This window comes from Narcine bancroftii, chromosome 7 (assembly GCF_036971445.1).
Source record: "Narcine bancroftii isolate sNarBan1 chromosome 7, sNarBan1.hap1, whole genome shotgun sequence".
NCBI classification, from domain to species: Eukaryota; Metazoa; Chordata; class Chondrichthyes; order Torpediniformes; family Narcinidae; genus Narcine; species Narcine bancroftii.
Window position 1 is genome coordinate 173,821,316 of NC_091475.1, and position 22,452 is coordinate 173,843,767.

Below are 22,452 nucleotides of genomic sequence, written 5' to 3' on the forward strand. Positions count from 1 at the left end.
TCTTTTGTCAGTGAGGTGGGCTCTGCGGTCTTCTTCAAAGGAGGTTGTTGCCCGCCGAACTGTGAGGCGCCGATATCAGCCCACTGGCAGTGGTCAATGTGGCAGGCACCAAGAGATTTCTTTAGGCAGTCCTTGTACCTCTTCCTTGGTGCACCTCTGTCACGGTGGCCAATGGAGAACTCGCCATATAACACAATCTTGGGAAGGCGATGGACCTCCATTCTGGAGACGTGACCTGCCCAGCGCAGTTGGATCTTCAGCAGCGTGGATTATTATAACCTTCCCTGAATTCACGATCAACAGTGATACGATGGAAAGAGATTCAAATTAACTGAAGACTAGGGAAAGAACTCAGCAGGTTGAGCAGCATCAGTGGGAGGATGCAATGATGAGGCTACTTGGTACTTTAGTATGAAAATAATCTTTTGCCTGTATATTAGCTCTATCATCATCTCAGGATGGGTATAAAGCAGGGCTTCTTTCTGTTAATAGGTTAATTACCCATTACCATTTACAGTCAGCGGAGCTTTGATCTAGTCTATTAGTTGTTGGCTTAATGCTGTCCATATTTGCTGGCATGTGGTCTTTCTTCTAATTTTTGCAATTTGGATCTTGCTTTTAAGGCCAGCACTTACCACCCATTATTAAATGTCTTTATTAGGTTGTGGTCAGCCTGCATCTTGAACTCCTGGATCAAGCTATTCTTCATTTTTAAGTGGGTCTTGTACTTTTTTGAATGTTCGTTGAAATTTCAGTCCGTTTCTTTATTTGATGGCAATGGAGGAATGAGGTGTGCAACAGAGCACAAAGTTTCAAATTTAAAGGGAGTGCAGTGCTTAAAGGCAATTGGAAGACCAACAAAGAAATTGACTGTATCTGCAATGTGGTTTTATACAGATGACAAAAGAAAGTAGAATAATAAAGCATGATGAAATGTTAAAAATAAAAGCAAAATGTATACTAGAGATAATGAAGTGGCTACTTTCCATTATTGTCACTAACAAATGAATCTGTGTATTGAAGGGTGAATCTTTAAAAAATTAGGTCAAAATTACGGACTAAGAACAGTACAAGAAAGCAGAAAACCCCAACCCGTCCTCTAGGAAAGAAACTTTGATCTCAATGACATGAACCACAATGCTTAATTTTGCTTGGTTAAAATAAATGTTGACTTAATTTGGCATCCATCAAAGTACCTCACCTTGCACGGATCTTTGACAATTAAAATTCTAATACTGCAGTGGTCCACGCACAGACACAGATGGACCCACAAAATGGCTGACGAACTCAGTGACACCGGCTGTCGTCCCAGGTGACCTCCCGCATGCCAGGAAGACGGTGAACTGTGGCAGGAACACCGGCTAATCCCAGGCCGGTGCTCTGATGATGTGGTGCCCTGACATATGGGTCAGTGGCAATAAATCAGTCTTGAGTTCAAGGGTTTGGTGTGTGTGTGTCGTTCTTCTCCACACCTGTGTAGCGCATACACTACATTGGTGACCCCAACAGGTCCAATCGGCAGTTGGACCTGAAGATGACGGACCAGGCAGATCCAGCGACCATCCACATGGTTTCACTGAGGCTCCCAATGTTTTGGGTGTTGCAGTCATATATGTGGTTCAAGCAGGCTGATACTCAGTTCCAGCTTTGACACATTACCTTTGACAACACCCGCTACTTCTATGTTGTGAGTACACTCGATCAAGACACAGTGGCAAGAGTTGTAGATTTCCTACGGTAGCCTCCAGAGCAAGGCAAATACACAGCCCTCAAAGAGCTGTTAACCCGCAGTTTCAGGTCTCCCAGTGTGATCACACCACCCTGTGCACCATAATGAACGAGATTCTCACTTTGACCGAGGGATATAAGCCTTTCCTGCTCTTTGAGCACATCTTTCTGGGGTAACTGCCTGAGGATATCCAACTCTTGCTCACGGATGAGGATTTCAGTGACCCCGGGAGAGTTGCAGCCTGGGCAGGCATGCTCTGGAAAGCGAAGAGGGATACCAGTGCCGTCGTAGACCAGGTCATCAAGCCCCACCCACAGTCAACTGTTAAGCCAGGACCAGTGGAGAGGCAAGTTAATACCCTGGGACAATTCTGCTATCATAATCAGTGATGGGGTGCAGAGGCCTGTTGATGCTGCCCACCCTGCGGGTTTCCGGGAAATGCCCTGGTCAACTGTCGTTGATGGCTGCAGTGGTTGGCCCACGTGATAGCCTCCTCTATGTTTGGGACTCCTTGTCGGGCAGGCTTTTCCTGGTCGACACTGGCACTGAGATAAGCATCCTACCCCCTGCAGACCTCAACTCCCACAATGGTAGGCAGGGCCCAGCACAGAGGGCAGCTAACAGCTCCTCCATCTGATCTTTTGGTACCTGCACCATCAACAGCTGGTTTATGTGGACTTTCACCCTCATGGCAGTGGCACAACCGCTCCTGACTGCCGATTTCCTTCATGCCCACTGCCTGCTCGTAGATCTCCAGGAATGGCGCTTGGTGCATTACAGAATTTTTAATACTACCTCTGGGGGAAGCCAAACTACCCACTCCCCACCTTGACTCTATAACGCTTTCCTGATGGAGTTCTCCTCAATAGTGGTGCCACAGTTCTCTGTGGCCAAGCCAAAGCATGGGGTAAGACACCACATTCTGACCGAGGGCCCCCACTCCATGCTTGGGCTCACCAATTCCCTCCTGAAAAGCTCAGCCTAGCGAAGGAGGAGTTCAAGAAAATGGAGGATCTAGGGATTGTGCAGCACTCTGACAATCCTTGGGCCTCTCCCCCTCCACATGGTGCCAAAAACAGCTGGGGGGGGGGGGGCTTGTGGAGGCCATGTGGCAACTACCGCTACCTCAATGAAGCCACCATGCCCGAAAGATATCCCATGCCCCACAACCAAGACTTCTCCGCCAACTTGCATGGGGCATAGATGTTTTCTAACGTGAACCTCATCTGGCGGTACCACCAAATTCAAGTTCACCCCAAGGATGTCCCCACGACAGCGATCATATCCCCTTTTGGCCTGTTCGAATTCCTATGCCTGCTATTCGATCTGAAAAACGTGGCACAATCTTTCCAAAGGCTGTTGGACGCAGTGGTTGGGACCTCCCATATGCGTTCATCTATTTGGACAATATCCTCATTGCCAGCCACAGCCGCAAAGATCACATTGCCCACCTGAGACAACTGTGCAGGCAGTTGAGTGAATTTGGCTTAACAATTAACTCTGCAAAGTGCTAATTCAGCCTCGATATTATTGATTTCCTGGGACACATAATAAACAAACTCGGGGCAACACCCCTCCCTGAAAAAGTCGAGGTGGTGTGGCACTTCGCCAAGCCATGAACAGTAAAGTGACTTCAGGAATTCGCTGGTATGATAATCGTTTACCACAGATTCATGCTGGCAGTGGCTGCATCACGCTAATGGCAGGCAAGTCAAAGGACATTACTTGGAATGATAAGTCTTCGAGGGCATTCCTGAACTCCAAAGATGTACTGGCCAACACCACCATCCTGGTACACCTACCGTTCTGACAGTCGATGTCTTTTCAGCAGACACCTCCGCTGTCCAGTGCTCAAATACAGCACTTTCGACCGAGAGCTATTGGTACTGTAACTGTCTGTAAGACATTTCTGTTACTTTCTGGAAGGTCAGCAATTTAAGGTCTTCACCAATCACAAGCTGTTGACCTTCACCTTCCATAAGGTATCGGACCCATGGTCGGCCCGATAGCAGAGACACTTGTCCTATGAGTCTAAATTTACCACAGATATACAGCATTTCATGGAGAAAAGCAATGTGGTAGCTGATGCTCTGTCATACCCCGCAATCAAGTCGGTTCCAGGGAATCAACTACGTGGCCCTCACCAAATCACAGCAGCAGAACTGTGAGATCCCCACGTATAGGACAGCTGTCACCTATCTCAGGGTGGAAGACGTCTCCGTCGGCCCAGGTAACCTGACACTACTGTACGTCTCCACCGGCAGCCCTCAGCCATCATCCCGGCCACATGGAGGCGCCAGGTTTTCGATGACATACACAACCTGGCACATCTGGCAATAAGAGCCAAATCAAGCTGGTGGCTAGCATGTTTGTCTGGTATGGTCTCTGAAAGCAGATTAGCCAGTGAGCCAAGACCTGCATGAACTGCCAGTTTTCAAAAGTGCAGACTCACACAAAGGCAACCAAACAGATTTTTGAACCAGCGCGGTGCAGGTTCAGCCACATACATATTGATATAGTGGGGCCGCTACCAGTTTTCCAGATACCTGCTGACCATGAGGTGGCTTGAGGCAGTCCCACTGGCTGATATCACCAGGGCACTCAATGACACGTATGTGTCCAGATTTAGGGTCTCAGAGCACCCAACCTCAGAGAGGGGGGCACAATTTACTTCTGGGCTCTGAGCAGCGCTGGCTAACTTCCTGGGAACATAGCTCCACCACACCACGGTGTACCACCCTCAGGCCAATATGTTGGTGGAGCAGTTTCACAGGCACTTGAATGCAGCCTTGATTGCCTGACTCAAAGATCCCAACTGGGTGGACGAACTGCTTTGGGTCCTGTTGGGAATTTGCACCGTAACAAAGGAAGATTTCAACGTCTTTGCAGTGGAGATGGTCTATGGCACACCCTTAAATATTCTGGAGGAGTTCCTTGCACCCGAAAAACGTACAGCAGACCCCGTGGCCATCCTTGAGAACTTGTGGTGAAAACTGGGAACCCTGGTCCCGCAACAACCCCCACCACACAGCCAGCCCAAACATAACATCCCCAGGGACTTAAAGACTTGTCAGTATGTGTTCGTGTGAAGAGGTGCAGGGACAACGGCTCCATGTTCATCTTCGACATTGGCGGTAAGGAGGAGCCCTTTAGCATCGACTGCCTGAAGCTAGCATATCTGGAGTGCAACCAGCTGGTCTCCACTCCTCCCCCACAACACGTGCAGACTGCCCAAGTCAACAGCAGTCAATGGCCCAATTGCCGATTCTGGGGGGGGGTTCAGCGCATGGAGGCACAGACTTGCCCACAAAATGGTCGATAAACGCGGTGACTGTGCGGATCTGGCCGTGACACCGGGGGTCATTGTCCCAGGTGACCTCCTGCACGTCAGGAAGATGGTGAACTGTAGCGGGAACGCTGCCAATCCCAGGCTAGCACTCCAATGACGTGGTGCCCTGACGTCATCGCCAAAGGTGACAGCCAGTGCAATAAACTAGTCTCGACTTCAAGGCTTTGGTGTGTGTATCATTCTTCTCTGTGCCTGCGTAGCACAAACACTACAATACAAGATAAAAATGTCTTGAAAAATAAATGCTGCCAATCAGTTTCACTAATTTATTCATAAGAAAATGCATAAATCTGCCTCGTTTGATATGTCTTTGCTGAGTTTTCTGTGCGCATGGTCAAAAATAAAACATTTCAAAACTATGTAAACATACCTTCATCACCAAGGTCTCTGAAAAGATGATTAGTTTGTTTCACTTTTGTAGCTCTTGTCATTAATGCATCGATATCCTAAAGAATTAAAATAAATGAGGATAAGCAGAATTAGAAGAATCTTAAATCTTACTAAAGTTCTCTAAATATTATGGATTATATTTTTAAATGACTGTTCAAGGAATAAATTGCCAACAAAATAGCTAAACTCGATGGGCTCCATTGATCTGATGACCACAAGGACTGATCACTGTTCCTACATCACCTGTGGCTGCATAATGATGGAAAAAGCAAATTCCCAGCATTTTTCCAAATTGGAGTCCAGCAATGAAGATGCACAACATCTTCCCACACTTAGAGGAGGCCCATATTTTAGGGTTTTTTTCCAAACTGGGAGCAGCTCCATGTCAGAGATTCTCTTCAGAATCACTATCTGGCAACCTGTAAACAACTATGCTGAAGTGTATTCCCAACAACATATTTAAATTTAGTTTTAAAAAAAATAGACCTACAGCACAGTAATGGATCCTTTCGGCACATGAGCCCATGCTGTCCAAATTCACTCAATTGATCTACACCCCTGGTATGTTTTTGAACGGTGGAAGGAAACTGTTGTAATTACCTTTTGTGTGGTACGTTTTGAAATTCCAGACATACTACATTGATTGGTTCTTCTTTATCAACTATCCTTTCTAGATACCTTCTCAAAAAAAACTACCTGATCTTCCTTCAAAAGTTGACATTATCTAATCATACCATTGTTTTCTTAATGCCCTTTTCTCACCTTGTCAATTATGAATTCCATTATTTTGCAAACAGCTGTCTGGCCCACAGGTCTATTATTTCCTTGTTCATTTCTGAAATAGCAGTGTCACATTTATTATTGCTAGACTCTTCCTAGGAATGTTTTACTCATGTGTCCACCACTTTTAAAACACTGGGGTGTATTTATAAAGGCCGGGGAATTTGTCTAGTATTAAATGTAATATTACTAAAGATTATAAGTGCCTTGGTCCTCATTAGATGGGTCTATTCCATTTTTGTAACATTTATCTTCTGGAGTAAAGGCTGACTCTAAATCTTCAAGGCCTAAGCTATTTCTATACTAAATTACCATAATTTCTCATGACATTGTCATTATTATACCCTCATTTTAATACACTCTCTTTGCAGTTTTTTCTGTTTTTTGCTAACACACCCATTCGCTGTTTTTTCTTTGCTCTTCAACAATTTTTGATCTTTTAGTGCGTCTTTCTAATACATTTTCAATCCTCATCAATCCTTATCTAGCCTTCTTGGCAAGTTTATTAACTATTTAATCTAATGCTCATCTTGGCATCCTCGATAAGGTACGATTGAATAATTTTCTTCATGGAGTTATTATTTCTTAGAATGCTTGCCATTGTTTATCTACTGGAAAATTTTTAAAATTTAATTTCTAAATCTAACTTACTCAAGTCAATCCTCTTAGAACAGTTCTGGCCCTTTGATCCTCAATGTTATACTGACTTAATAACCTACTCTAACAACTGCCTGGAATTTCCCAACTGCATAACCCTCCATTTTTTCCCAGTTCCATCTTTAGTCTCTTAAAAGATCCTATTGTAGCTGTCTTCATGTTGAACTAATTGGTTTTAGTTAAGGTCAAGACTCTAATTTCTGACAGATCCATTTTTTTTGGAACTCCATATTGCAATTACACTACTCTCTCTTGAGAATCACTTAATGAGATGACTGTCATATTACACAAGATAAAATCCAAGGCAACCTATTCCACTGTTGGTTTGTTGAGGTATTCTTCCAGACACCTGTCCTGAATTTATTCAATGAATTGATCTCCCAAAATACTTTTTCAATTTCATTTACCAGTCTATATCGAGATTGAAGTCTCCCTTTATTATTGTAGCAGCCCACTACCTGCCTACCAAACTGGCACTCAAAATGGTGGACTAACACGGCGAACACGGAAAGCCCACGCATGCTAATGGCCTTCACTGGCCAGGAGCTTGCATGGTGGGAACCACAGCCAATTGAAGGCCAGCTCACTGGTGACGTCTCATCCGCCTGCAGTGGCGGGAATACCGGGCCTAGTGGTGGGAAGCTGGGTCTATACAAGCAGGGCTGAGGAGATCAATATCTCAGTCTTATCTTGACTTCACTCTTCACTTACACCCATGTGTATGTTGTTCTTCTCTCACTCCGCATTAGTGCTTCGCTACATTGGTAACCCTGACTGGTCCAAATGGAATTTGTACCTGAAGATGACCGACCTGTCTATGCTCCACGCAGTTTCACTAAAAAACTGCCAATGTTCCGGACATCAAAATCACTGGCGTGGTTCGAACAGGCAGAAGCCCAATTTCAACTGCAGCAGATCTCCACCAATTCCACGAAGTACTACTACGTGGTGAGCTCACTAGCCCAGGACATTGCAGCAAGGGTCATCAATTTCCTACAGCAGCTCCAGAATAGGGCAAATATGAGGCCTAAAAGAGCTATTAACCCGCACTTTCGGGCTCTCAATTGCTGCACATGGATGGCCTGGGGGATAGGGCCCCATCTCATTGGGACAAGCCTTGCCAGCAAGATAGCCTTTTATATGTCTGGGACACACTCTCAGGTTGGTGTTTCCTGGTGGACATGGGTGCGGAGGTCAGCGCACTTCCCCTCTCAGCCTATGACACCTAGAAAGGGAAGCCAGGCCCAGCCCTGAAGGCAGTGAATAGCAGCAGCATCCGGACTTTTGGCAACTGCACAATCCCACTCCATTTCGACGACATTTCACATGGACCTTCATGCTGGCAGCGGTGGTACAACCACTTCTGGGCGCAGACTTTCTCCGGGCACACTGCCTACTGATAGTCTTGAAAGGGCGGCGGTTGGTACACACCAAGATATTCCAAACCTTTTCCCTGGGTGAGGCAAAGCTACCAGCCCTCCACCTTTGACTCAATCACCCACTCAGCCAATGAGTTCACCCACATCCTTGCAGAATTCCCTTCCATAATGGCGCCACAGTTCACCTCAACCGAGTCCAAGCACAGAGTGAGGTACCACATTCTCATAGAGGGGCCTCCGATTCACGCCAGGGAATGCCTCCTCTTTCTAGAAAAACTCAACCTCGCCAAGGACGAGTTCAAAAAGGAGGAGATCGTGTGGCGCTCCGACAACACTTGGACCTCCTTGCTGACATGGTGGCCAAAGCAGCAGGAGGTTGGAGGCTATGTAGAGACTACCGCCATCACACCAGAAAGATATCCTGTACTGCACATACAGGATTTCACAGCAAACCTAAAGAGGGCTTGCATATTCTCCAAAGTCGACCTCGTCCGGAGCTATCACCAGATCCTGGTCCACCCAGATGACATCCCAAAGGCCACCTTCATTACCTCGTTTGGCCTGTTTGAGTTCTTGAGAATGCCTTTTGGACTCAAAAATACAGCCCAGACATTCCAGAGGCTGATGGACACAGTGGAGCGGGATCTCAAGTTCGCGTTCATCTACCTGGTTAACATCCTAGTTGCCAGCCATGACCGCAAGGAGCCCGCAGCCCACCTGCGACAGTTATGCACCCGCCTGAGTGACTTTGGCCTAATAATCAACCTGGCCAAATGCCAGTTCGGGCTTGAAACCATCGACTTCCTGGGCCACAGAATTAACAGACATGGAGCAACACTGCTGCCAGAGAAGGTAGAGGTCGTCACGCACTTCACCAAACCTCACACAGTGAAGGGCCTACAAGAATTCACTGGTATGATCAACATCTACCAATGTTTCATACCAGCAGCGGCCCCCATCACGCGCCCCCTGTTCATGTTAATAGAAGGGAATAAGAAAGAAATTACCTGAGACAAGGAATTGTCGGTGGCCTTTGAGAAGGCAAAGGAAGCACTGGCCAATGCTACATTGCTGGTGCATCCCAAAATTGATGCCCCGACTGCCCTCATAGTGGATGCACCCACCATGGTGGTTGGAAGAGTGGCAGAGCAATTGGTCGAGGGACAATAGCGGCCTTTGGCTTTCTTCAGCAGGCACCTTTGACCACCAAGCTGAAATAAAGAGTCTTTGACTAAGAGTTCTTGGTGTGATACCTCGCGGTCTGACACTACCACTACTTCCTGGAAGACAAAGTCTTTATGGACCATAAACCACTGACTTTTGCATTTCATAAAGTGTCAGGCCTGAGGTCTGCTCAGCAGCAGAGGCACCTGACAAACATGTCAGAATTCACCACCGACATTGAGCACATAGCTGGGAAAACCAATGTGGTGGCTGATGCTTTATCATGGCCAACAGCGCAAAGCATACAGACCCTGTTCTGGGGATAGACTATACGGCCCTGGCAGAAGTGCAGCAGGCAAACCCAGAGATACCAGTTTACAGGTCTGCAGTGTTGGGACCCCGCCTGGAAGACATCCCAGTGCTCCTCTGCAACATATCTACTGGCTACCCGCGCACCATAGTATCCACGGCCTGGAGGTGATGTCTTCAATGCGGTACACAACTTGGCACACCTGGCCATCAGGACAACTGTGCACATGGTAGCCAGCAGGTTCATGTGGCATAGCCTCCGGAAGCAGATCAGACAGTGGGCCAGAACCTGCACACTTTGCCAGTTGTCAAAAGTCCAACAGACACCAGAGCACCCCCCGCACCCCCCCCACCCCCACAGTCATTCAAGCCAGAACAAAGAAGGTTCAGCCACATACACATAGACATTGCGGGACCACTGCCAGTGTCCTGGGGGGTACGATATCGTCTGACAATGGTTGATCGCTTCACAAGATGGCTGGAAGCAGTCTCACTGAAATGGACAATGACGCAGGCCTGCAACAGAGCCCTGATAATCATTTGGGTGGTAAGGTTCGGAGTGCCAGAACACATGATTCACTTCAAGCCTGTGGACAACTCTGTCAAACCTACTGGGGATGCAGCTCCACCATACCACAGCATACTACCCCCAGGCAAATGCACTGGTGCAGCGGTTCCACAGACACCTAAAAGTGACACTGATGGCTCATCTTAAGGGACCCAAATGGACAGACAAGCTTCCGTGGGTCCTGCTGGGGATCTGTACAGCCCCCAAAGAAGACCTAAGCACCTCAGCAGCAGAGCTAGTGTGCAATGTACCTTTGGTCATTTGTGGGGAATTCGTGCCCGCTGCCAAAGACCTGGATGAGCCACCTGCAGCAAACCTGGAGAAGCTCAGGCAAAGACTGGGTACCATGGCCCCAGTGTCACCTACACAGCATGTGCAAACAAAAACTTTCATCTCCAAGGACATGAGGACCTCCAGGCACGTCTTCATCATCAGGGGAGCACATTGGACACCGTTACAATGGCCATATTGTACAAGGTGATCAGGCATAATAGGTCAATATATGTGCTGGACATAAACAGGAAAGAAGAGATATTTACTGTTGGCCACCTCAAACCAGCACACCTGGACACAAATCATATTGCAGGGGCAGGCCACCCAAGCAAAGGCGGACCACCACCAAAGATGAAAGCGTGCGCCATGCCGGTTTTGGGGGGGGGTTGGGTTCATGTAGTGGCCCACTACCTGGCAAGCAAACTGGCACTCAAAATGGTAGGCTAACGTGGCAAGCATAGAAAGCCCGCATGCACTAATGGCCTTCGTTGGCCAGGAGCCTGCATGGTGGGAACCACGGCCAAAGACCAGCTCATCAATAATGTCACATCAGCCTGAAGAGGCAGGAATACCGGGTCTAGCAGCAGAAAGTTGGGTCTATAAAAGCAGGGCTGGGGATATCAATCAATCAATCTCGTCTTGACTTCACTTACACCCGTGTGCGTCGTTCTTTTCTCGCTCTGCAGTAGCGCTTCGCTACAATATTATGCTTTCTTTCAGTTATTATTTGTTTAATGGTTTTGCAAGACTAAGGAAATATGCCAATTCCAAAATTTAACAGAAAAGAATACTTGTTACTTTTAATTGGACAACAACAAATTATGGAATTTATATCCTCTACTGCAGCACCACCCTCACTGGTTTTCTTCTCGATTATATCTCATGAGTCAGATTGTTGCATTTGAGCAGCACGAGGCTATAGCCCTGAAGGACTGTATCTCTGAATTAAAAATTAATAACAGATACAAATGGAAACTAATGTTCAAAAATAAAAAGCTGAAGTGCTAGAAATCTGAAATAAATCAGTTTACTGGAGATCAGTTCTGATGAAGTGTTTTCCACCTGAGTGTTCTTTTTCCTACACATGCTGCTGATCTGCTGAGTTTTGTCCAACTATTTTCTCTTTTTACTGGATCTGTTATGTGATGCTTTCCTGAAACTCAATCAATGTAAATTTGACCAATGCTACCCAACCTTGATTAATTTTTAAAAAAATTCTTAACTTTTAAATTAAAATTTTTAAAATTTAGATATACAACACAGTAATAGGCCATTTCGGCCCACAAGTCAATGCTGACCAATTAACACCCAATTGACCTACAACCCCATATGTTTCGAATGGTGGGAGGAAACTGGAGCCTCCTGGGAAAACATACAAACTCCTTACAGAGGACGTGGGATTCAAACCCCAGTCCCGATTGCTGGCGCTGTAACAGTGTTGCACTAACCGTGACGTTAACCTATTAATTTTATTATGATATTGTATACAATTTGAAACTGGACCTACGGGAGCTGTGCTGTATTATTTTAAGGATCTGTCAAAGTGAAGATGAGTTAATCTGCTCAGTCTATTTATGTTATTGCATAAAAATACCACCCACTGACAATATGTGGTGAATTCTTTATTCAGTCATTTGGGAGGAGGAGAGGAATCAGGTTTGAATTCCTTTGATCAGTGCTAATGTAACAGCCAGAAAGATGATCAAAGAAGTTGCTGAGAGTGTCCATAAACTTGTACCACCCTTCTAAAGAAAATTTAAATAGCTTTTTGAGTCCAAAGAATTTAGGATATTGCATCTGCTTTAACATTAGTACTCTTTTGTTGGTGTCTTGGATTTGAAGAATATATACACCAGTGAATAACTACAAAATGGAAGGAAAAAGTAGCTGAATAATTTATAAATTTCAACTATTTTATCAATGATTCAAGACTTCTTTATTGTCATGTAATAGCACAGAACATGTAATATTACATATGTTCTTGTGTAATTATGTAATAAACATGTAATTATGTTGACAAAAACCCCATCACAATTATGTATGGCTATAATATTTGCCGGTAATTGAATTTTATCTGAATGGAGCTCTCTGTATACAACACTTACCTGTTTTGATAATTTCTTTATATTCATCTTACCTAGGGATGAAATAAAAAAGGGATCACATTTAGATAACTGTGTAAAATGAACATACTTGTATATTAGTGACTCAATTACTGAAAATGAGATTAGATGAGCACATCAGTAAGAATAAATTGTTCGGATGGTCACTGCAGAAAAGCGGTGCCACAAACTGAATATCAGCAAAGACAACTCCACCATTTAAAGAGGGAGAAAAGGAAATGGATAATTACAAACCAGTTACCCTGATATCAGTGTAAGAAAAATTGCTTTAATTCACTATTAAGGAGGTGGCAGCAGGATTCTAAGTTGTGCAATGGTTGGGTAAAGTCAACAAATTAAAGGAAGAGGATTCATGTTTGACAAATCAATGACTTTCCAGAGAATGATAAGGAGGATTCAGTCTATGCAGTATATTCAGACTTTCTGGAAGGCTTTTGATTTAGCATAATTAGAGCTCATTGGGCTGAGGATGAGATAATGGACAGAAAACAGAGAGTACAAATCGTGTGCCACCAGGATTGATGCAGTGCCTCCAACTGATCACAAAATGCATGAATGACTTGGATGAGGGGACCAAATGTAACATATCCAAGTTTTGATAATACAACCACTCGTGTGCAGTATGAGGACAATCAGAGGCTTCAAGTGGCTCCTGCAACAAGTGACCTTCTCAAATACATTTCATCATGCATACCGTCTTTTTAAGTTGTTGTGTCAGAAGGGAAAAGTTCAATAGGTTCAAATAATAGCAGGTCTGGACACAAATTGAATGCAGAAATAATCTTATTGAAGCACATGTAAGGGGATCGCAACAGGAATGACACACAATAGCACTCTCAATCACACAATACAGTGCAATCACATTGGACTTAACACTACTGATACCAGTAACTGCTTACACTCTCACAGTACAACCCAGTCACACCAGACTTAATAATACCAATACTGGCAACTATTTATATAAGCATATCACAACCAAGGACTACAATATGCTAGCCACCATTCCTTGTCTAAAGAGGGTACAGCTCAGATGCTATCTACAACCACAACAGTAGACAACAGCCCCGTTCCCAATGTAGTGCACACCTTGCCAGTGACTCCCCCTTTGTTGCAAACAGCAACAAATCAGGGCTGAAGAGCAAAAGCTACTGCACGTGGGTGACTTTATAGGACAGTAAGCTGGAGGGTATGGCCCAGATAATCACTAGGTGTTTAAAGGGCCACTGCTCAGGTGTGCACCAATGGGTGGGCAGTGTCCAACCTTGATTAGCAGGTGATTCTGATTAGGTTCTAGATAGAGGTCACATGACCCTACACAAGTTCAGTGGCAGAACTACTTAAAGCATTTTCTGTCAAAATAATTATCCCTTAAAACTGGTCAGAATTCCAAGATCACTTCAGAATGAAAGAATAAAACTGAGCTATTTCCACTGAAAATTACCTTTATGGACCCCTCTAGCCTTTGTTGTTTATTTTCTCTTCCCAAAGCAAACACAAGAAGGTCATGTGTTTCTTTGCCACTAAAATGCTTGTACTTGTCACTATATATAATTGCTGTTTTTGCCAGTTCCCTTTCTAGATTAGTGGTTTCTTCAACTGTTTTGTTGACCCCTTGTTCAAAAAGATATTTCAGAATCAGAATTTATTGTCAAGAACAAGTCATGATATTTGATGTTTTGTGGCAACAGCATAGAGCAGACATTCATATTATAAACATCTTACAACATTACTATAAAAAAATTAAAATAGTACATAAAAAGTAAGGCAGTGTCTTTGGTTCATTGATTATTCAGGAATCTGATGGCAGCGGGGAAGAAGCTGTCCTTGTTCTCGTCTTAAGGGTCCTGTACCTTTTTCCTGATAGTAGCAGAGTGAAGATGGCATGGCCTGGGTGGTGGGGGTCTTTGAGGATAGAGGCTGCTTTTTTAAGACACCGCCTCATGTAGATGTCCTCATGGAGTGAAGTCTGGTGTTTGTGATGTTGCAGGCCGAGTTAATAACCCTCTGGAGTATTTTCTTGTCCTGAGAGTTGGCGCCTTCATATCAGCCAGAATGCTCTCCTTGGTACATACCTGTAGAAGTTTACAAAAGTCTTTGGTGACGTATCAAATCTCCTCAGACACCTCACAAAGAATAGTCGCTGGCGAGCCTTCTTTGTGATTGCATCAACAAGGAGGCTCTAAGACATATTCTCGGCGATGATGATACCCAGGAATTTGAAGTTCTTGACCCTCTCCTCTACTGAGCCCTTGATGAGGACTGGGTCGTGTTCCTGCTCCTCCTCTCTCATCCTATTCATTGTGTGCAATTAGTTTGGAGAATGATACTATTTTTTAAATAAGGAAGTAGGACACAAGACGACATACCACCAACAACGTGCTCAAGACTACCGAACATTAAAAAAAGTGTATAAAATAACACAAACTTGAAACCAACAGAAATGTAGTAATACCTAGATTGATAGAAAGTGCAAGTCTGTTTAGCTCAGTATGAGTGTGAAGATGTTTTCAGCTTGGCTTTCTCTGTCCTTCCGGCTTCAAACCTGTTTGCTGATAGTCATTTGCATAGCAAAGATAAAAATACATATCTGACATTTCGGGCCTGAGCCCTTCTTCAAGGTACAGAAAAAACGTTGGCAGGTGTCTGAATAAAATTGTAAGAGGGGAGGCTTGGTCGCAAAGGCAAGTGGTATTAGGTGGCGAAGGGAGGGAGGGCACAGTAGCAAGCAAGAGGAGGAGGGATGGTTGGGTGAATAGAGCAGGAAGGAGTGGAGGGCTGAAGAAAAGAAGACAGGGAGGGGGGAAAGGAGAGCAAGTTAGCAGAAATTGGAAAAGTTGATGTTAATATCTGGCTGGAGAGTGCCCAGATGGAAAATCAGGTGTTATTCTTCCTATTTACATTTGATTTTACTGTTTGATCAGTTGAGTTTCTCCAGCATTCTGTTTTAACTTCAGCCACAGTGTAAACAGACTTTCATGTTTTACTTGCTTATTTATGGTCATATCTTTCAGAAAGAGTACGATTGCTGGGATAATTGTTCTTATCAGTGAAGAGTAAAGCTGAAATGTAAATTTCTGCATTTTTTATAGTTGTCATCTTGGTATCTTTTAAATAATTATGTAATAATTACAGTTCATATTTGAAAGACACCAGAATAACTGTAAAAAGAAAAGGCACTGTGAAGTGTATTATATTACATTTTTTACCTGTGTCAATTGAAATGTGCAAAACTGGTAAAAGGGATTTTTTTTAACCAATATAATGATTTTATGGTTGAGCACAGAAGTTTGCCTGCACACTACAGTAATTTCATTAGGCATAGAAAACCACATTTGAAATGAAGGGGGAGTGCGCACACATGCGTGTGCACATGCCCTGAGTTCCTTGTGAGGTTATCGCTAATACAGAGAACACATGAACAAGACCCTTGGGGATGTCAGTCGATCAATGAGAGCAAAACGCTGGTCAAGAAATATTCAAAAAAATGTAAATGGTCTGAGCTCAGTAATTCAATGGATAGCTTCTCCATAGAAACTGCCAACTTAACTGAAAATTGGTGTTTACAAAGCCAAGAATTTTATTTGCATTCCTTTAATACCAAGAGGACTGATATTATTGTTGATCCAGTGCATTCTGTCACACTTTCTACTTGTTAAACTACGAGAAAAATCTTTTGCCAGCATCTTAGCAAACTTGCCAATTTCATCCTTTGCCACACCTTTCATGACCTGCACATTTGTGTATTGTACTCTGCAGACTTACTTGTTTAATTGGGCCAAAGTCTCATTTCATACGAGTTCAATCTACTTTTTCTGCATTCATCCCCACTCTCTCAGCTGAACAAGATCCATCTCCTGTTACTTCCGCCCTATTCCCATTAGGCTGTGGCTGACCCACTTTCTCATCTTGGTCATTATTTAGCATTTACTGTTAATATTTCCTTGGCATCATCATCCAAACACAACACCAGTTTTCACTGGCATCACCCACTTCACTTCACAACACCTTGACTCCTCCAGCTTATTCAATATTCAGTAATGTTAATGAGAAGTGAATAGGGGTGAGGATTATTGGTCCAAACCATACAGTTCATTCTCTGACCATCAACTCAATTCCTGATGATCTCAAGCTGAGTCAGATTACATTGAAGAAGGGAGTAGAGCCAAGCGCAAAAGGAGCTTCAAACAAAATACCATTTTCACCTCTACTACACAGCTTATTTTATATTCTTTTGCACTTAATGAGCCCCGAATGCAACACATTTGATGCTGAAACTCCCATTCATGCCAATCTTATGTAAAGATTTGACTATTCCCATACACGTTTGATTAAAATCCATCATGCTGCCCTTTATAAACTTGTCCTTGTGCTCTAACTTAGACTGTCACACTCACCAATCACCTGTTTGAGTTGACTAACACATCCGTTTTCACACATTCACTGACATGACTTACAGCGCACTTAAACAATATCTTCCTTGATTTTAAAATTCTCGTTCTATGTTCCAAATCCATTCAGAGTTTCATCTTTCTCTCTCTCTCAGTGGTCTCCATCAGTCCTATATCCCTCTAATTTATTAGTGTTCTTCTGGTCTCCATAGCATTGCTGAAACTAATTGTTCTCCATGCGTTCAGCGGCCAAATTATTAAGTACTGTAATTCTCCCTCTAAAATGTTTGCCGATCTTCACCTCTCTTCCCTTCTTCAACGTAATTCTTATCTCGTTCCGGCAGGCCTAACTGAGTGTTCTTTTATCTCTTTATTTGGCTTAACAACAGCTGATTATTCTCTAAACGCGACTCAGACGGGAGAGTGGAGAAAGGGCAGTTTATCTTTATCTCACAATTTACCCTCCCCCCATCCAATCCCAACGCAACCTCACCTGCTCCACAATTACTGAAAAGTGCTGCCATTTTAATATTATTCCATTATTGGAAAAATTCCTAAATCCAAAAAGTGTCTGGTCCCAAGGATTTCAGAAAAAAAGATTAAGCATTGTATTCTCATGACCAGTGAAACTCTTGAAATAGAGATTTAACTGTCTTTAACTTCACCAATATTTCATCTTTAAACTGCCTTGTCAACATTGCTAGCTAGTAACAAGCTCATAAGCAAGCCATAGAAAGCACAGGAAAACCTTGGCTGACCTGGTTCTAGACAGACATTTGTTAAGAAGGATGTTAAAGGATGTACAATAGGTTATACTGTAAGTTACTGTTGCATCAGGTCAGTCAACTGAACAGATCCAGCCAGAATTTATGCCTCACATAAGCTACTCTTACCCATCAACAAACATTTCCAGTGGACCAGCGAGGAGCTCAGCGACTGAAGGACCCACAAAGGCTGCGGGCATTTGGTGATTTACATGCTGTAAGGTAAAACATCATGAGATGGGAATGTGTAGGGAGTTACCCTGTACAGGGCAGTAACAAGAAGGGGAGGTGTCCTTGTACTCCTGTTAGGTAAAACATCATGAGATGGGAATGTACAGGGCTGTAACAAGATGTGAATGCATCCTTGTACTTACAAGATAAGAGAGACATTGATGGATTGAGAGGCAGGAAGCTAGCAGGGAAAGGATAGCAACAGTTTTAGTCATTGGACAAGTAATGATATGATGATGTTCTAAGCACATATCCAAGGGTATAAAAAATCACCATTTTGCTGATAACGGCAGAATGCATTCTCCGACTAACATGTTTAGTCGCAAGTGTTACAATCCGGTAATAAAGAACAAAGAACCCTGATTTCGACTCAGCCTGGTGTTTGTCTCACTCATTCATGAACAAAGCAGACCTAACAATGCTGAGGATTCACACATGCTACAGACCGCTGGCGACTGGCTCATGGGATCCAGATATTGGAACTGCAATTCAAGAGGGTGCTGTGGGTAAGAAGGGCACCTGAAGGGCTGGTGATATCATCGGCTCCAGCGCTTCAAAGCTTTTACATGCGAGCGAACAATGTGGTTCAAGACCCTGTGAAGATGGATTATCTAGTTGCTCTCCAAGGAGAGGTTCCCTATCAGTGATCAGGGAAACTGTTGTACATCAGAATGCTCTGGGCCTACTCAGAACCTACTATGATAAGCCACAGAACACATTGTTTGCGAGGCACCAACTTCACACCCAAATTGCTCTCGCGCTGAAGGGGCTGTCAAGAGCCTGTACCTTCCCTGCTATTACAAGCTCATCAAGACACTCGAATGTTGGACGCCTTAATAAGTGGATTGGACTCGAAGTACATTAGACAACGCCTACTGGAGACCCCTGACCTGATCTTTAATGCCACCCTACTGCAGACAAAGACTCTCAGGGCAGTGCTGTGGAGGGGATGAGGCGGGTCGAGGTGCTGAAGCTACTCTCTCAAAGTCTGTTTTACACAAAGATGACCCACTGCTGAGTGTAACCAAGCAGCCGTGAAGGAACTGTTTCAGAAATTGCTTCTTCTGTGGGCTGACGATGCATTAGCACTCACTGTGCCCTGCCTGACGAGCTGACTGTGGCAGATATGGAAAAAGGGGGCATTTTGCGAGAGTCTGCCGAGCTTGGGAGTTATTGCCCACCCCATGCTGAGAGGCCAGAAAAGGAAAGACGAAGAAGGAAGGTACCAAGGACAAGATAAGATACCACGGCAAAATATCAGTGACTGCCTGGAGAACCGACGACTCATTTGACACATCTTCTTCCTTGGAGTCTGCAAGCGGAACGACTGGTGAAGAGGTGAACTCCTGCGAGACGTCGTGGCCGCCTAGTCCCTTCCTGGCATCTATCACTCTTGATCAAGACAAACCACCTGACTTGAAACATTCCATGATGAAGGTGAAAGTAAACAGGAAACCTGTTGACTGTTTATTTGATTCTGGGAGTACTGACAGCTATATCCACCCCGCAACAGCGAACTCTTTGGGGCTGTACCCTTTAAGGTACAGAATTTCTATCGCATGTTATGGACTCAAGAAAGAAATTGGAAACTTGTAATCTTAAATGTGGAAGGAAACAAGTACAAAAATTTTAAATTGCATGTACTGCCCGATTTATGCGCTCAGATGTTGTTGGGGCTAGATTTCCAGTGCCAAATAAAGTGTATAGTACTGATATTTAATGGGCCACTACCTTCGATTACTGTACCCCAGGAGACAATCTGTGGGCTATTGACTTTTAAAATTAAACCATCATGCCTTTTTGTCATTTTAACCCCAGACGGTAAACCTATAGCCATGAAAAGTAGACGCTATAGTAAATGGCGGTGCACTTCTCTTGTAGCGAACCAGCCCCGCTTGTATTGCTGCACTGGCAGGGCAGCTGCAGAAAGATGGCACCATTGGGGCTTGCTGATTACCTCGTGGCTTAGGCTACAGCTCACGCCCCGGGCAACGTGGCGCAGGACGGAACTCCTGTTGGCCCTCAAGGGGCGTGCGTGAAATTCAAATAAACAGTTCAACTGAAACCTCCACCGTGTCCTGTGGTGTGTTTCTGTCTGCATAGCAGCCGCTACAATAGAGAATTTATTAAGAACAAAATCAACTGACTGCTAAAAGAAAAGATAGTTAACCAAGCTCAAGGCCTTGGCATGCTCAAGTTGTAATTGTCAAAAATGGGGCAGCCGCTACATTGGTGACCCCGCAGAGTCCAGACGTTATCTGGTCTCCAACTATGGATTAGATGCCGATCAGTGCTGTGGCAGTGAAACTTCCCCCCTTTTGGACCTATTGACCTCGCACGTGGTTCGGGCAGGCTGAGGCACAGTTTCACCTCAGACAGATCACCTCCAACTCCATTACGTCTTACCATGTGGTGAGCACCCTCGATGAAGAAACTGCAGCCAGAGTGGATGACCTGATCCCTGATCCACCAGAGGAGGGCAAGTTTGTCGCCCTCAAAGCCCTCCTCCTTGGCACCTTCGGTCTCTCCCATCGGCAATGCATGGTCAGGCTGATGCACCTCGATGGCCTGGGGGACAGAGCCCTGTCTGCTCTAATGGATGAGGTGCTCGCACTGGAAGAAGGCCATAAACCCTGCCAGATGTTTGAGCAAGCCTTTCTAGACCAAATGCCGGTAGAAATCCAACTCCTACTGGCGGATGAAGATTTCTCAGACCCCCGGAAGGTCACAGCTTGCACTAATATGCTGTGGAGAACCAAACGGGAGAACGAGGCCGCCATGAATCAGGTCACCCACCTGGATCCATCCGACCAAGACCTCCCCCAGGCAGAAGCCACAAGAGCACCAAACCACCTGGTATTTCTATCGTCAACGGTGGGGAGCCCAAGCCGCCGCTGTTGGCTGGCCATACGAACAACCTACTGGTCGGTGTTTCCTGGTGGATATCGGAGCGGAGTTGAGCGTGCTTCCCCCGACCACCCTCGAATCCCACACGAGAACACGAGGCCTGATCCTGCTTGGCATTCGAATGGACCTGAAGGAGGATCTCCAGAACTCACCTATGGTTCACCGTTGTTGCTCCCAGGAGAGTTCTTCGGGACAGGCGCAGAATCCGGAGGTGAGAACCCAACCCACCTCGCAGACCTCCACAACGGGCTCACCTCGCTGGCATCCCCACCACAGCAAACACTCAGCAAACGTTACCAAGGAGCTGGCCTCATCGGATTTTGTTTTCGTCCGGCGTGGCCTGCACTCTAACCCCCTGCAGGGCGCATACAAGGTCCTACAATGGTTGGGAAAGACTTTTACGCTGGACCTTGGCAGCAGGGTGGAGTTATCACAATCGACAGACTGAAACTGGCACAAGTGGACTTAGATCAACCCATGAGGACAGCCCAACCTAAACAAAAGGGTCAGTCGCCCAAGCAGCAAGATGCGTAAGTTGGTTCTGGGGTGGGGGGGGTGTGTGGCTGCGCTCATCTCTTGTAGCGAACCAGCCCCTCTTGTATCGTCACGCTGGTGGTGCAGCTGCAGGAAGATGGCGTTGTTGGGGCTTGCTGATTACCTCGTGGCCCTGGGCAACGTGATGACATCACCATCACGCAGGGCAGAACTCCCGTTGGCCTTAAAGGGGTGTGCATGAAATTCAAATAAACAGTTTGACTGAAACCTCCACGGTGTCCTGTGTTGTGTTTCTATCTGCGTAGCAGCCACTACAATAAAGAATTTATTAAGCACGAAATCAACTGACTGCTAAAAGGTAATTGAACCAAGCTCAAGCCCTCGGCGTGCTCAAGTTGTAATTGTCAAAAATGGGGCAAAACACTGGATGGTTGTAGACTATAGCCAGACTGTGAACAGATTTACTCAGATGCATATCCCCATACCTTGCATCTCTGACATGGTGAATCAGATTGCCTAATATGAAATGTACTCCACAATAGATTTAAATGCAGCCAACCACCAAGTACCTAACTCAAAAAGGAAAGATAGTACATGGTGTTTGAAGCAGCTGGCAGGCTATATCAATTTAGCAGAGTTATGTTTGGAGTTAACAATGGAGTATCTGTTTTCCAGAGAAAAGTGGATAGGTTGGTGGACATCCACAACTTACAGGCCACCTTTCCCTATTTGGACAATGTCACCATATGTGGAAAAACCCTGGAGGATCACGATCGTAACTTGAATAAATTCCTTCAGGTGGCCAAAGATCTAAACTTAACTTTTAACGAAGACAAGTGCATGTATCGCACTAAGCGCCTGGCTATACTGGGCTATGTTATCAAAAGGGGTGAAATCAGCCCCGACCTTGAAAGAATGAGACCGCTCATGGAACTGAATTTTTTCC

The 22,452-nt window shown here is 44.9% G+C and overlaps 1 protein-coding gene across 1 annotated transcript in view; it reads right to left on the minus strand.

Moving 5' to 3' along the window:
• Positions 1 to 22,452, minus strand: part of micu2 (mitochondrial calcium uptake 2) — a 419,472-nt gene that overhangs the window by 137,050 nt on the left and 259,970 nt on the right. The window contains exons 4-5 of the mRNA XM_069891395.1: positions 12,704 to 12,735; positions 5,449 to 5,524 (exon numbers count right to left, since the gene is read on the minus strand). Coding sequence (XP_069747496.1) covers positions 5,449 to 5,524; positions 12,704 to 12,735 — 108 coding nt within the window. The remainder of the gene's footprint in view (positions 1 to 5,448; positions 5,525 to 12,703; positions 12,736 to 22,452) is intronic.